At 43.4% G+C, this 15,383-nt stretch overlaps 1 protein-coding gene across 2 annotated transcripts in view; it reads left to right on the forward strand.

Annotated features, from left to right (window-relative positions):
* The first annotated feature begins 973 nt into the window (after positions 1-973).
* Positions 974-15,383, forward strand: part of KIF11 (kinesin family member 11) — a 41,246-nt gene continuing 26,836 nt past the window's right edge. The window contains exons 1-4 of one of the 2 annotated variants that reach the window (XM_075841003.1): positions 974-994; positions 12,261-12,342; positions 12,510-12,642; positions 14,734-14,831. In XM_075841003.1, the coding sequence (XP_075697118.1) occupies positions 12,266-12,342; positions 12,510-12,642; positions 14,734-14,831 (308 nt within the window). In that variant the 5' untranslated portion in view covers positions 974-994; positions 12,261-12,265. Of the gene's footprint in view, positions 995-3,410; positions 3,528-12,260; positions 12,343-12,509; positions 12,643-14,733; positions 14,832-15,383 lie in introns of those variants that run through there. The other variant, XM_075841002.1, reaches the window with a different exon arrangement.

The raw sequence follows: 15,383 nt of genomic DNA on the forward strand, positions 1-15,383 counted from the left end.
CATCGCTGTTCATATGTGGACAGCGATGTCAGGGAATTCCAGAGTCTCGGAGCAGAGCCGATACTAGCGGCTCTGTGTCCCGCGGGCCGCAGATGACAGCCCCAGGGGCCGCATGCGGCCCGCGTGCTTGAGACCCCTGATTTAGGGGGTCTGTATTGTATTCTGGGATCTGTATTTAGGGTTTCTGTAAATATTCTGGGGTCAGTATTTAGAAGTCTGTAATTATTCTGGGGGTCTTTAGAGGGTCTGGTGTCTGCAGTTCTGGGATATGAATTTATTCTAGGGTTTGAATTTATTTTGGTGTCTGGTCTGGGCTTTTTGTTTTAATTTTGGGGTCTTGTCTGGGGACTGTATTTATTCTGCAGTGTGGTCTGGGATCTGTAATTATTCTGGGGTATGTTCTAAGGTCTGTATTAGTTTAGAGGGTCTAGTATGGGGTCTGTACTTATTCTGAGGTCAGGTCTGTGTATATTCTGGGGTCTGTATTCTGGTGTCTATTTTTTATTCTGGGATCTGAGTTTATTCTGGGGGTCTGGCGCGGTCTATATTTATTCTGAGGTCTAATTTTATCTTGGGTTGTGGTCTGGGGTCGGTATTTAGGGTGTTAGGTCTGGGGTCTTTTTTATTTTGGGTTCTGCATTTATTCTGGGGTTTACATTCTAAGGTCTGGTCTGGGCTCTATTTATTTTTGGGGTCTGAACTTATTTTGGGGTCTGGTGTCTTTATTTTATGGTCTGATCTAGGCTCTGTAGTTATTCTGACATCTATATTTTGGGGTCTAATTCTGAGTCTAGTCTGGGGTCTGTATTTACTCTGGAGTCTGGTGTGGGTTTTTTTTATTTTGAGGTCTGGGGTCTATAGTTATTCTGGGGTCTGTATTTATTTTAAGGTCTGGTCTGGGGTATAAATTTAATTTGGAGTCTGTATTTATTCTAGGGTCTGGACTGGTCTGGTCTTCGTCAAGGGGATAAGCACAATTTTAAATTAAGGGAAGGTACGTTTTACGTATTGTTTTTAAGGCTTTTTTCATTTTGGGGGAGGGGAGACACACCACGGCCAAAATACTTTGTCTTTAGAAGCATTCCTGAAGTTTTGACCTGCACCTAGAATATGTTTCTTGTTTGCCATGTTACAGAAAAGCCCTGCCTTCAATTGTTCAGTATTAATGTGCCATGCACACGAAACTGTGCGCTGGCCGGGTCCCGTCCGTGATCCCTGGAAAGATAAGACATGTCCTATCTTTCCACGGATCGGAAAGTCTGGTCCGTTTTCATGGACCCGATTCACCCGCTAAAGTGAATGGGTCCATGAAAATTATTGGGTGCCACTCAGAAGCCGTGAAGAACAGCCCGAGTGACACTCAGTCGTGCGCAACTGCACTGAGGCTGGGTTCACACGTTGAGTAAAGAATTTCCGTTTTTTTACACAATTTTGTGAAAATCGCTGCAAAAATCGAGTTTTTTTTCAGTGACGTGTGAATTCAGCTTTACTGCTGTCCTCCTATAAATAAGGTCAATGAATGAGGGCAGATGGTGTCATCCAATATTTAGAGAAATTATGACAAGTTGTTTATTTGGTTAAGAGGGTGTGACTATATTTGGCATAGACAAAATAAAGTAACATTATCATCAACTAATTACCTCAATTATCTGACATAATAATGGATTGGTTATAATCCAGGCCAAGTGGCCTTTCTTGCTCTGCCATGGAATCTTATATGGTGCCAAATATATGCTAAACATTGTTTCAAAAGTATAAAATGACCATACATATTAAATGCACATTCTTTTTTGACCGCACCCCTTAAAGGGGCTCTTCACCAAATCTAATTTTGCAAAAATCTGGTCAATAAAATTTTCGCCTTAATCTTACTGACATTTTGGCCTTTGAGGACTTAAGTCATCGGAAACAGACTGATTGCTAGGGATGGAATACCTGAGAACCCCAATTGTAGCACAGACACTAGTTTTAAGGCCCTCTTACATGGGCCAATGATTAGGCAAACAAGCATTACTATGAACGCTCATTCCCGATCATTGCCCTGGGTAAACAGGGCAGCCATCAACCAATGAACGAGCAAACGTTCATTTATCGGCTGATCTGCTCGTTTACATGGCCAATAAAATGGACGCTAGTCGGCAGCACATCTCCCTGCGTAAAAAGGAAGATGTGCTGCCGACATAATGGAAATGTATGGGGACCAATGATCGTATTAACGATCGCTCATCCCCAGACATAACCGATCATTGCTCCTTGTGAAAGGACCAAACGAGCGCCGATCGACGAGCTGTCTGTCTATCTATCTATCGTCAATCGGCACTTGTTTTCATGGACCTTGAAAGGGCTTTTGGAAAGTGTATAAGTCTGTCTCAAATTCCGTGGTTGTTTATGTCAAACATTATTGGACAATCTGCATAAGTTCACACATGGTTTCCACATCAAAAATCTGCAAAAAAAAAAACCAATAATATTCATGTGAATGGGGTTTTGTATTTGGGAGCATCCTGCAGTTTTGAAAATCGACAGTATACTCGCTTCTGTGTATTTGTTCCAGATTTTATTGTGCAAAGAAGCCATAAAAGCTGCATGTAAATCCGGATGGAAACAGCCAAAGTATAGAGCTGGGCTGTTTTCATCATTCTCATAGAGATTTGGTGGAGCGGCAGCAGCATGCCTGACCACCGATCCATTCAAGCTCCTCCATTCTTGCAACTGATGGGGAAAATGATTACTTATTCTGTGGATAGTTATCATTTATGATTCTAGGAAAACCCCTATAATCCGTAAGTTATATGGACTCCAAAATAGCGCCATTAAAAATATGACACTTCCCTCAAAAAAAATAACTGCGTAATAACGCACCAATATAGGACATGCAGTGATTTTCACGCAACGGACTCTCGCTGCATGAAAACTCCTGCGTGTGAACGGCCCCATTGAAATCAATGGGTCCGTGTGCTGCATGTGATTTCCATGCGCAGCACACATGCGTTATTCACGTTTGTCTGAATGAGACCTAAGAGTTTCCGCTCTGTCTGTAAAGTTGTATTTCTCCTGTAGAGGAATCATTAGTGCTGTGACCTGAGAGATGGCTGAAAGATTAAAAAAGTAAAAACGCTATAATGTGATCCTCGCTGCCATAGTTCACACACACTACAGGGCGCTGGGCTCGTTTCCTAGTAAACAGGAAACCGTCACCACAGTCTAGTGGGCGGAGCTTCTCCCCAATATACGTGACGTCAGCATCTGCTAGGGATGCAGAACAAAAAGGCTTCTGTAGTTTAAACATGATCACGTGTTACAAAGCCCGTCCAATCAGTAAGGACGTGTCATTTGCGGACCAATCTACGTGTCCGTGTCTCCTCTCTGGCCAATCCGCCTTCTCTGGTGGATCTGAGGTTTCATTGGCTGTTCCTATCGGTAGCGCAATTTTCAAATCTCCCCAGTGTAGAGGGAGCCGGCGGCTGTGTAACGTTCACCATCAAGTATAAGGAACCGTGATCAGTGTGGACCGGAACCGCTAACAGGTAGGAGCAGCTGATCCGTCCTCCTTAGAGCAGTGCACGATTACGGTGTATCACATAGCGGGATCATCCCTCGTACGATACTGACTATCGATTCTCTGTTTTTGGTACTTTCATCGTTCTCGCATGTCAATCCATATGTTCAGCTTTGGCCAGGAAGATAAATTTGCATTTAAAAGTGGGTTTAACCCCTGAAGTAGCCAGAATTATTTTATCAATTTGTGTCTTTTTTTTTTTTTTTTTATTAAATTTTTACTGTTGTAGCAATTTTTGACTCGTATTTCGGTCAAATTAGGCAGATTTTTTATTTTTTTTATTTTGTTTTTTACTATTGTTTTGTATACGGTATTAAACGCTATAGATTGAGAACCGTGTATGAGGCGACGAGGGCGTGATATTTCTAACCATATAGAGGACCATTGTAGATATGGGAAATGGTATTTATTTTTCTATGTGTGGTCCCAAAACCTAATTTGGTTAAAATCTTCCCCTGTTGTGTCATGCTTAAAGAGAACCTGGCGCTAGATTTTTTTTGGGGATTAAGCGGACGCCGTGACGCTGGACTGCTTGTAAATTTCTAGACGTTTCACTGTCAAAATAGTCAGATTCAGGATATGTATATGAAGTTATAAGTCGTTGTGCAGCCGGGGTTATGTGGTGAGTTGTGGTTGCATGATGTAACATTGCAATGTCACGCTGCTGTAGCGCAATTAATGTTGGTCAATGTGATCGCGCAGTGACTTGACAGTCGGCAGAAATTAGTGCAATTTTAGTGCACCGTTGCGATCTTATGTTGCGTAGCCCTAGCCTATACCGATGCCATGTGCTGGACTGCTTGTAAATCCCAATCTAGATGTCACTGTCAAACTAGTCCTTTTCAGGTATTAGTATAAAAAAAAAAATAGTTTGAGATGGGCGTGTTATAGACTTTAGTGACAGGTTCTCTTTACAGCGGTTGTCCAGTTTGGGGCTGTTTTTTATACTGATGACCTAACCACAGGATCGGTCATTAGTATGTGATCCGCAGGGGTCCGACACCTGGATCCTGCACCGATCAGCTGTTCTGGCTGCCCCTGGGTTACTGCAGCTCTGCTTCTACTCGAAGAGGAGCAGAGCTGCAACATGGCCGCTTTACAGTGTACAGAGACCTCTGCTTCTGGCACTGACCACTGCATAGCTCTCGGCAGCTGATTGGTGTAGGGTCCGGTTGTCAGACCCCCACGATAATATACTGTTGACCTATCCTGTGGCTAGGTGATAACTATGAAAAATAGCCCCTAACCTGGACAACCCCTTTAACTCATGATTGCATGTCTATTCTTAAAGGGGTTTTCCTTCGACAACCTGAATGGCATATTGCTAGGATGTCATCACATGAATGGGTTGCACTACCTGCGCTGTGCCTGAAAGGCTGAGGTACTGTGCAGGTAAAAATTCAGGAGGAGCGCCCCTGCTTCTTGGTACTAGCAATCCATAGGGGACTTGCAGGTTGGGCCTCTATTGATCAGCAAGTGATGTATTCTAGTGATCTTTCTTGATCCCGCAGGACTCCGTCTTTCAAGGGTGCATGAGTAGGCTTCCAATGGGAACTCAGGAGTGCTGAGTTCCCATTTTTTTGTATTCTAGTGATCTGCCATCACTTGCTACGGCTGGAATACCCTATCAGGTGTCACCAATATGAGTGTAATGATTTGATCTGTATCGTCAATAATAAACCAGAAATATCCAAAATTTGCAATACAGAGAATCATTGAGCATGATCTGTGCTCAGAAGTACATATAAAGGGGATCTCTACTTAATCTATTTGTACAGACATGTACTGCAGATAAGATCTACGAGGGTCTGTGTTTTGTAATCGCAACTGCCTATCAAAATGAAGACCCTGCAGCCATGCACAGTGCTAGAACTCTGATTTCTGCCTTTAAAACCGGTGATACATTATAGCAATAGTTGTGGTCGCTTTTCTCCATGAACTGTCTTACTGGTTCAAAAATATTTTGGGGGGTGCACTTCCGCTTTTAAGTTGCTTTGTGGAGTCTTAGGCCCTGTTCACACAGGTTTTTTTTGACGTGGAAAATACGCTGAAAACGCCTCCCATTGATTTAAAAAAGAAGCGACATGCCCTATCTTTGGGCGTTTACGTCTCTGATCTCCCATTGACTTCAATGGGAGGTAGTGAAAGTGGTTTTTGCCCTTGGTGCTCAATGGCCGCGGTCGAAAAACGGCGCGCAAACGGTGTGCAGGCAGATCAAAATTACAGACGGAATTTTGAGTCAGAATTTTCAGCCTGCAAAAAAACTCAGTGTGAACATACCCTAATGCTGTCATTGACTCCGCTTCTGTGTTTTTCATGCCACCGATTTTAAAGTTTAACTCTAGTTATGTGTGTGGCCTGAAGTCCCACCAGAAGTTAAGTGGGCAGTCCGGTTGCCTGGGCAATTGTACGATTCCTGAAGCTTCTCCTAAAAAGCTCCTTAGGGTTGCAAGTGCTGTCCCTCTCTAAGCTAATGAGGAGTAAGCCTTTAGCATTAAAGGCATTTTCTGATTTTGAGTAGTAAGTCTCGGTGGATCTGAGTTTCATGAAGGTCTACATTTTTCTAAAGTTTCACAGACTAAATGCTGTTATCCTCTAGATCCCCCTAATGTCCTCTAGACTTGTGATCTTCGTTTCTCCAAAACCCTGTACACTGAAGTTCTGCGTAGTAGATTGGATCTGTACTATGAAAATGCCACCAACCTCAATGATGTGCAGTCAGATCCTGACTCTTAAAGGGAATGTGTCGCTAGAAATTATTTTTTTTAATTTTTTTTTTTTTAGTTAAACAATTATTTAAGTGATTACACATTGTTTTAATTTTTTCACAAGTCAGGAAATATTATAAATTAGATTCTAATTTATAACATTTCCATGTGCTGGCCACTAGAGGGAGCAGTTCCCAAAATTGCAGCATGGTCACTGTGGTAAAGCAACCTCATTGATTTATGCTGCAAATTTGGGGTGGACACACTGTCCTCTAGTGTCCTCACACAATCCCCCCTCCCTTCTTCTGGCTAGTGCCAGGAGAAGGAAGGGTTTCAATGTCTTCAAACCTCCTACACTGTATGCTGCCATTTTATGAGCGACTGCACAGTGTAGGAGGATTAGATACAGGGCTCAGGCGACAGTATAACACGAACATAATACACACATCATACACGAACATAAATTACCTGCTCCTGCCTCCGCTGGTCTACGCTCCTATTCCTTGCGCCTTCGCTTTGTTGAACATATGGCCAGAAGCCGCGGCCGGAAGTCGTCTTCTTACTGTCCGGCAGCGGCTTCCGGTCCACATAAATGGTGCCGGATTTCGCTCTACGAACGAGCTGCGTTTTGGTCTGTCTGAGATTTAAAAAAAAAAATGGTAGCCCCCATAGAGAAGTAAAAGTAAAAAATTAGAGCACAATTAAATAAAAATTTTGTTAATATTATATTAAAAGCAATATAATAAAATAAAAATCATGACCCTTTAAGAATGTCTAATCGACACCAAAGTGGTTAGGGCACATTATGCTGTAGCACTTTTTTTCCCCTGTGACTCCTATGGGGTCATCGCTAACCAACTATCAATGTTTTCTTCTGAAATGTTCCTTTTTGTTTTTATTTGTCTTTATTTTTTTTAAGAAAATAAGAATTGTTCCTCTTATTTGTAAATCTAAGCTGACACTTAGGCCCCATGCACACGACCGTATTTTTCCCTCCCGTATATACGGGTCCTTTGTCACACGTTTTTAACCCGTATTTATGGACCCGTGCCCGTAAATACGGGTCCATAAATACAGATAACGTAAAAATAGGGGGTCTAGAAACTATGTAACAATCATGTCCAAATCCCTTAAAAGGGTCACATGATCGCTCAGATGCCATTTTCTCTGCTTCTCTTTATTCAAAAATTTAAATCCCCTGACGTCGCATAGCAACGCTCCGGTAATTACGGGTGCACACACGTAGCCATCCGTAATTACCGGAGCCCCATAGACTTCTATGGGCCTGCTCGTGCCGTAATTACGGCCTGAAATAGGACATGTTCTATGTTTTTCTACGGCCTGCGCACTTTCCCATACGCAAACGGGAAGTTACCCGTGGCCAATAGAAGTCTATTACAGGCGTGTTTTTACAGTCGTGTGCATGTTGCCTTAGTCCGTTTTAGTAAGGCCCCATGCACACGACCGTAATTTTCATCCGTAATTAGAGATGAAATTGCGGACCCATTTATTTCTATTGGACATGGACACCTTTCTGTATATTTGCGGATGTGTTCGGGCCGTAGAAATGATCCGCAATATGTAGAACACGTACTATTCTTGTCTTGTACGCAATTGCGGCACATTCTCGCCCATAGAAGTCTATGGGCACTTCCGCAATTGAGGACCGCTACGGATATGTATTCGTAGCCATCGGATCCATATTTGCGGACAGTAAAATCTATTACGGTCGTGTGCATGAGGCCTAAATAATTGTGTTCCGCATAATGTGAACTTTGAAAGCGTCTTTCCTGCACGCCTACACCCATATGCGACATAAGGTCTATTTATATCTTTCCTGTTCCCCATAATGTAACAATTCTGGAGCATCTTCTCTTCAAAATCTATGTTGAGACGTTCCAACTATTTTATTTTTTTTAATCATCTGACAACTGGGTGTTACCAATTGGGGGTGTGTCCCTGCAGTCTGACACTGTCCAATCAGTGTTCAGCCTCAGGACACACCCCTTTGACAAGGGGAATGGTAACGCCCAATTGTCAATTTATTTATACATTTCTAGGAAGAATAACAGGAATAGCACAACGTAGAGTTCTAAGAAAAAAACAAACAATTCTGGAACTTTTTTTTTTTATTTGTTTTTTTTCATAGGCAAATACAAGTATTTACTAAAATAGACTTGTCAGTAGAGCTGATGGTAAAGGGTAACTAAACGTTTAACAAACTTCTGAAATGTCAGTCGTTTTCATTGGTGGGGGTCCGAGCACTGAGACCCCTAAACAAAACGGCAGAAGTGCTCGTGTGAGCGTTCAGCTGCTTTGTGTCTTTTCGGCTTTTTCCGGAATTCAGTGTATCGGAGAACAGGATCAATAGAAAGTCTGAGCTCGTACTCCGATACATCGGCTTAACGGAAAAAGCCGAACAGACACGAAGCGGCTGAACGCTCACACGAGCACTTCTGCCGCTTTGTTTTAGTGATTGGTGTGGGTTTAAGCACTCTGCCCCCCACCAATCAAAACTTCTGACATGTCTAAAAGTTTGACAAACTCCTGTTGCACTTTAACTAACAAACCTCTAGTGTAAATATTTTTTTCAAATTTGGTCCCCAATGCTGATCTGGGGACTTTGGTTGCGTTGTGAATTTCCTGTTTACCTGCACTAGTCCGTAATGCTGACCATTTACATAAACTGATCACTATATACACCCCCCCATAAAAATGGATTCTCAGTTTGGCCAAGTGTGTGCAACTGCAAGAAATAGCTCAAGGATTAGAGTGCTACTCCTGTTTCGGTAAAATATGGGCATTTAATAGATGTGCTTACTTAAAGGGAATGTGTCGCAAATTAAACCTTTTTTTTTTAAGTGTCGTTACTTATTTCTATTATATTTTTTAAGTTTTTTGCTGTATTTTATTTTTTTTTTCCGTATGGTGGAAAGTATTAAAAATTAAATAATTTGACATGTTTTCCAATGTTGGCCACCAGGGGGAGCACTTCCCAGAATTACAGCAAGGTGAATAAGGCAAAGCAACCTAAGGCTATGTTCACACGGGGTCTTTTGCCGAGTTTTTTGACGCGGAAACCGCGTCGCAAAACTCGGCAGAAACGGCCCGAGAACGCCTCCCATTGATTTCAATGGGAGGCGTCGGCGTCTTTTTCCCGCGAGCAGTAAAACTGCCTCGCGGGAAAAAGAAGCGACATGCCCTATCTTCGGGCGCTTCCGCCTCCGACCTCCCATTGACTTCAATGGGAGGCAGGAGAAAGCGTGTTTTCTGCCCGCGGCGCTCAATGGCCGCGGGCGAAAAACGGCGCGATCATTGCTATTCACACGGAGTATTTTGGGGGAGGAATATCTGCCTCAAAATTCCGTTTGGAGCTTTGAGGCAGATATTCCTCCCCCAAAATACTCCGTGTGAACATAGCCTAACTCACAGCTGCTGTAAATGTGGGAGGGAACCTCACCCCCCCCTCTCACAAGCCAGGTAAAGGTGTCTGCAAATTGCTAAGCAGTGTCTGGCAGCCATATTGGGTGTGATTCTGCAGCTGGAAGAAGTTATAGGACACACCAAAAGGCTAAGTGTATGTTCACACGCTTACTAAACAAAGGGAAAACAGCTCCTGATTTTCAGCCATTTTTTAATCAAACTCGCGTTTTTTAACGGCCGTTTTTGGAGCTGTTTTTCTATAAAGTCAATGAAAAACGGCTCCAAAAACGTCCCAAGAAGTGATGTGCACTTCATTTTGGTCGGACGTCTTTTTACGTGCCGTTTTTGGGAAAACTACCACGTAAAAAACGCCCTGTCGGAACAGAATGCCGTATTTCCCATTGAAACCAATGGGCAGATGCTTGTAGGCGTTCTGCTTCCGATTTTTCAGCTGAAAACATTGTGTGTGAACATACCCCTAGGGTATGTGCACACGCTAACTACATTTACGTCTGAAATGACGGAGCTGTTTTCAGGAGAAAACAGCTCCGTCATTTCAGACGTAATTGCTCGTACTCGCGTTTTGCGAGGCGTCAATTACGGCCGTAATTTGGAGCTGTTCTTCATTGAATTCAATGAAAAACGGCTCAAATTACGTCCCAAGAAGTGTCCTGCATATAATGTATATAAGTGCCCTGCACTTCTTTGCCGAGGCTGTTATTTTACGTGCCGTCTTTTGACAGCGACGCGTAAAATTACAGGTCGTCGGCACAGTACGTCGGCAAACCCATTCAAATGAATGGGCAGATGTTTGCCGACGTATTGGAGCTGTCTTTTCAGGCGTAAAACGCTTCGTTTACGCCTGAAAATAGGTAGTGTGAACCCAGCCTTAGAATGATGAAAGTGAAGTGAATGACTTTTCAGTTGACCGGTTCACACGCCGTGTATTTGACATGTTTTGTTTTTTTTTGCACATTTTACGTGCAAAAAAACACACAAACGCTTGATTACACTTGATTTTGTGTGTTTGGGGGATGTGTGTGTGTGTTCTCGCCGCTGATTCTTCAAAACAGCTGATAAGCGGCTATGAAGTATCAGCGGCGCCCGTGCACACTCCACTCTGACACACACACACACACACACACACACACACACACACACACACACACACACACACACACACACACACACACACACACACACACACACACACACACACACACACACACACACACACACACACACACACACACACACACACACACACACACACACACACACACACACACACACACACACACACACACACACACACACACAGTCTTAAAGGGGTCGTCCAGGAAAACATGGCGCCGCACCTGTCCTCAGGTCGTGTGTGGTATTACAGCTCTGTCCTATTCACTTCAATGGAGGTGAACTGCAATACCAGACACAACCTGAGGACCGGTGCGGCGGTGTGTCTCCAATCCGGACACCCCTTCTGTCCTGAGATGACCCGACGGGGGAGGCGGGTGTCAGAGCCACCCACCGCCATCACCGCAGACAGAACCACACAACTATGGCATGAGGGCAGGGCTTGTCCTGAGTGCACTGTCTCTTGTTATGGACAGAGTTATAGTCACATGAACCCCGTCTGATGAACCGGTAACCTAGGTCCGATCACATGACAGAGGGGGTCACCAAAAACCCTGTGCACCCTCAGCCTGTCCATCCAGCCCTTTCCTGGTTATATCTGCGTCTGGGAAAGCTGGGTGACCACTCCTAGTGGAGTGTGTTTGGGGATGTGACTAATAAATATCACACTCCAGTAGGAGGGGTAATGGTGGTCACCCAGCTTTCCCAGACCCCTGAACGGTAAATCTCTCTAATTGTGCTGAGACTGAGAGGTTCATTAGTCACATCCCCAAACAGTCTCAGCACAACTAGAGAGATTTACTGTTCAGGGCTTTCCCAGTACAGTTTCATCGTGTGTCCTTCACACAAGGAAGGGGGGGGGCCGTCGGGGGGGGGCCCGTCGGGGGTGGGGGGGCCCGTCGGGGGTCACGAGAGCGGGGGTCTGTGAGGTAGAGAGTGGGACATGCAGAGACACATCTTACCTGCAGTGCAGCTGGTCTTCAAGATGGCGCCTGCTCTCTCCCTGCACACAGCTGCTCTGCTCTGTCTGACTCTGACCTGCGTCTGTGCAGGACAGAGCCATAGTGCAAAGTCAATGGGAAGGGTCCCGTTCATTGACTCCTATGGACTGGAGTTGCCGTATTCCATGTCTGTATGTGTCGTTAATCGACACATACAGAAATGGAAAAAAAAAAATCTTCCCTATGGGGACTGCCAAAGTGTAAAAATAAAAAAAAGTAACACACAAACACACAAATTAATACAAACGTTTTTAATAAAACACTAACATCAAACTGATATAAAAATTTTTTTTTGGGTGACACTGTTCCTTTAATGGCTCGAATACATTGGCCCTTTATCTATTTAACAAATTTTTAGCTTTCTTACTAGCGTTTCACCAACTTCTAAAGTACTAATACATAAATTCTTGGTGTTTTGTCCCCCCTCCCTTTTAGTGACTATGTCATCCCAACCATCTACCATGTCCAACAAGAAAGAAGACAAGGGAAAGAACATCCAAGTCGTTGTAAGATGCAGGTATGTGCTCTGGATGGTGGATTTATTGCTGTTTTTATTTTCTATAGATTGCACCAGCAGACGACTTTGTATTAGAATTTATTAATTGTTTTGTTCATTGGAACCAAAGTTATTATGGGGGCTATCAGGTTGGCACTGGCTCAATGTGGATCTTGTATTACTTTCAGACCCTTCAATCAGTTGGAGCGGAAGGCTAACTCTCATTCAGTGTTAGAATGTGACTCCCAGCATAAAGATGTTTCTGTCCGGACTGGTGGTATAAATGACAAACTCGGAAAGAAAAACTACACGTTTGATATGGTAGGTGAAGGCAGCGGTTTTCTACCTTCTTTGTGTGATTATTACAGGAAGATGTTAATGAATCTGTTCACTGCAGTCTGATGGCTACCATTATTGTGACCCTCTGGAGGTTAAGCTACGTTCTCATAATAGTGGCTTATAGGACTTCTCTGGTTTGGGAAACCCACTTTCAAATATAGGGGATCTCCATCAATTAGCTGGAGCGAAAAGCAAGTGCAAGGAGCGCCTCTGTGGAGGACCCAGTACATCTGTACCTTACATGGACCGCTTAGGGATTTCAATGGGTATCCTGTAATGCTTAGTTTGCCCTGTGGTGGCGCTAAAGGGGAATTGAACATTTGCTGACAGACTCCATTATTGATTACAGCTGATTGCTTGGGGTCCCATCAGTGGGACATCACCTGATCAGTTTATTATCAGGGAAACCTGCTTTGTAAAATATATACTGTATTTTAGCAGCTTGTGAAGAAGGGGTGATTCCTATTTTGAACATTTTTAATTTAAATTGATTAGACTTGGTTCACACAGTTTGTGCTCTACATCAAGTATATACTGATGTAGAGCACAAAAAATTAGTGTTGCATACTTTGGGCATTCATTTAACTGGTTGCTGACACAGGACAAGAATGCTCGTCCTGAGCGGCGAGTACTTCGCGCATTAGGACGAGCATTCTCGTCCTGTGTGACAGCCGTCTCTACGGGCGATCGAGAGCGGGGCCACGGCCCTGCTCTGACAGAGGAGAGAAACATCTTCTCTCCGCCGTTAACCCTTTGAACGCCGCGATGAAAGCTGATTGCGGCGTTCAAGGAGGGGGGACTGCACTTTGATCGCGTCACAGAAAAAAACTGACGCGATCAAAGCCCACAACTCGTATGGCCAGACAGCCCAGGGTCCATTGAAGGACCCCAGGGCTGTCTGAACATATTTCCTGTTGTTGTTGTAACAGCTGCCTGTGTACGATCAGTAACAGGCTAATGTACTGGCATATAGATCTATGCCAGTACATTACAGTTACAAAATCAAAATGAGAAATCCCTGTATGGGATTAAAAAAAAAAAAGTTAAATGAATGTAAAAAAAAATAAATAATGATAAATGAATAAAAAGTGAAAAAATACACAAACACACATTTTTCATAAATAAACTTTTTAAAATAGAAGTCCCAAAACATGATATAATAGACATATTTGGTATCGCCACGACCGTAACAACCTGTACAACAAATGTATAACATTATTTATGATCGGTGTATGGTGTAAAAAAAAAGTAATTCAAACTGCTGCGGAACTGCTTTTTTTTCTGCAATTTCGCCAAAATAAAAATGTATAGAAATTAAACGATAATGTATTTGTACCAAAATATGGTACCTACATAAAGTAAAACTCGTCCCGCAAAAAACAGTCTCATACAACTACGTCGTACGAAAAATAAAAGTTATGAGCGTCGGGATTCAAAGCAGAAAATCTAAAAAAAATTGCTCTGTCCTCAAGGCCAAAATTGGCCGTGTCCTTAAGGGGTTAATAGATCCATTTGTATATTTATTTCTTTTCTTAAACGGGAAGCTGGGCATTGAAATTGTAGATGCCTATGCTTTCCAGTACTGTAAAAAAAAAAAAAAAATGCCAACCCACTTTGACATTTGTACTGTACGGTATGTCTATACTCCCCTGTGTATGGCCAGACATGGTCTGATTAGTTTCTAAGTCGGTTTGATGTGATCTGTATATGTCCCTTCTATGCAGTGCTGTTTGCATGCAGAATCGGATTACATTATTTGCTACCCTGTACACTATGTAAGCATACAGCAAGAGGGTCTTATATATTCGGGCACAGCGTGAAACCACGAATCGCCCCGCTCTATGACAATATCACAGAGCCCACACTTGTAAAAGCTATGAGGGTTGGGAAAGGGCTTCAGACAGTTGGCAATACTGAATTTAGCATTTACTATTTTAGTCCTGATTGTTTGGCCACCATCTACCCTTTGTGGATGTCTGCGGGTTATATATATATTAGTGTAAGCTCTTCGGGTGCAGGAAAGTTGTAATGTGATTAGAGTTTAGTACTAATACCCTTTCCCTTTTTCTACAGGTATTTGGCCCTTCAGCTAAACAAATTGAAGTGTACAGGAGCGTGGTATGTCCCATCTTGAATGAGGTTATTATGGGCTATAACTGCACCATTTTTGCGTGAGTATATGTTCTTGTTATGAATGTGTGACCTGTAATAACCGCGTCAAATACCCTAGACAGCCCTGTCAAACAATTTTATTTCAAAATAACTTCAAAGGGGTTATCCAGGACTTTTTACAATCAGCAGTGGGTGGCATGACATAATAAACTAGCAGATACTCACCCCCCTGAATTGTCACCGGCTCCACTGCTGAGGTCCCGTTCTCCACCAATGCAACAGTGACTGCAGGAGCTTCCAGGACTGGAGCGGCTGAGAACGGGACCACGGTGCTGAAGCGGGGGAGGGACGGGACTTCAGGGGCGAGCATATGTTATGCCACTGCCTGCCTTGCTGCCAATTAGGTAGGGACACACCGTTGACATGGGAACAAGTTCCAGGCTGCGATATTCATTTTCAGACCTCCTGACATGCAGTTTGCAACCTGCCCCTAGTTTCAGACTTGTTTCATCTTCGTGCTGACTCCAGTTTGCAGCCACCTGCACAAACTCCACCGCACAAGTACAGAATATTCTACAATAACAGTAGGAGGAAATCTAGACCCAGCCCTC

This window comes from Rhinoderma darwinii, chromosome 11 (assembly GCF_050947455.1).
Source record: "Rhinoderma darwinii isolate aRhiDar2 chromosome 11, aRhiDar2.hap1, whole genome shotgun sequence".
NCBI classification, from domain to species: Eukaryota; Metazoa; Chordata; class Amphibia; order Anura; family Rhinodermatidae; genus Rhinoderma; species Rhinoderma darwinii.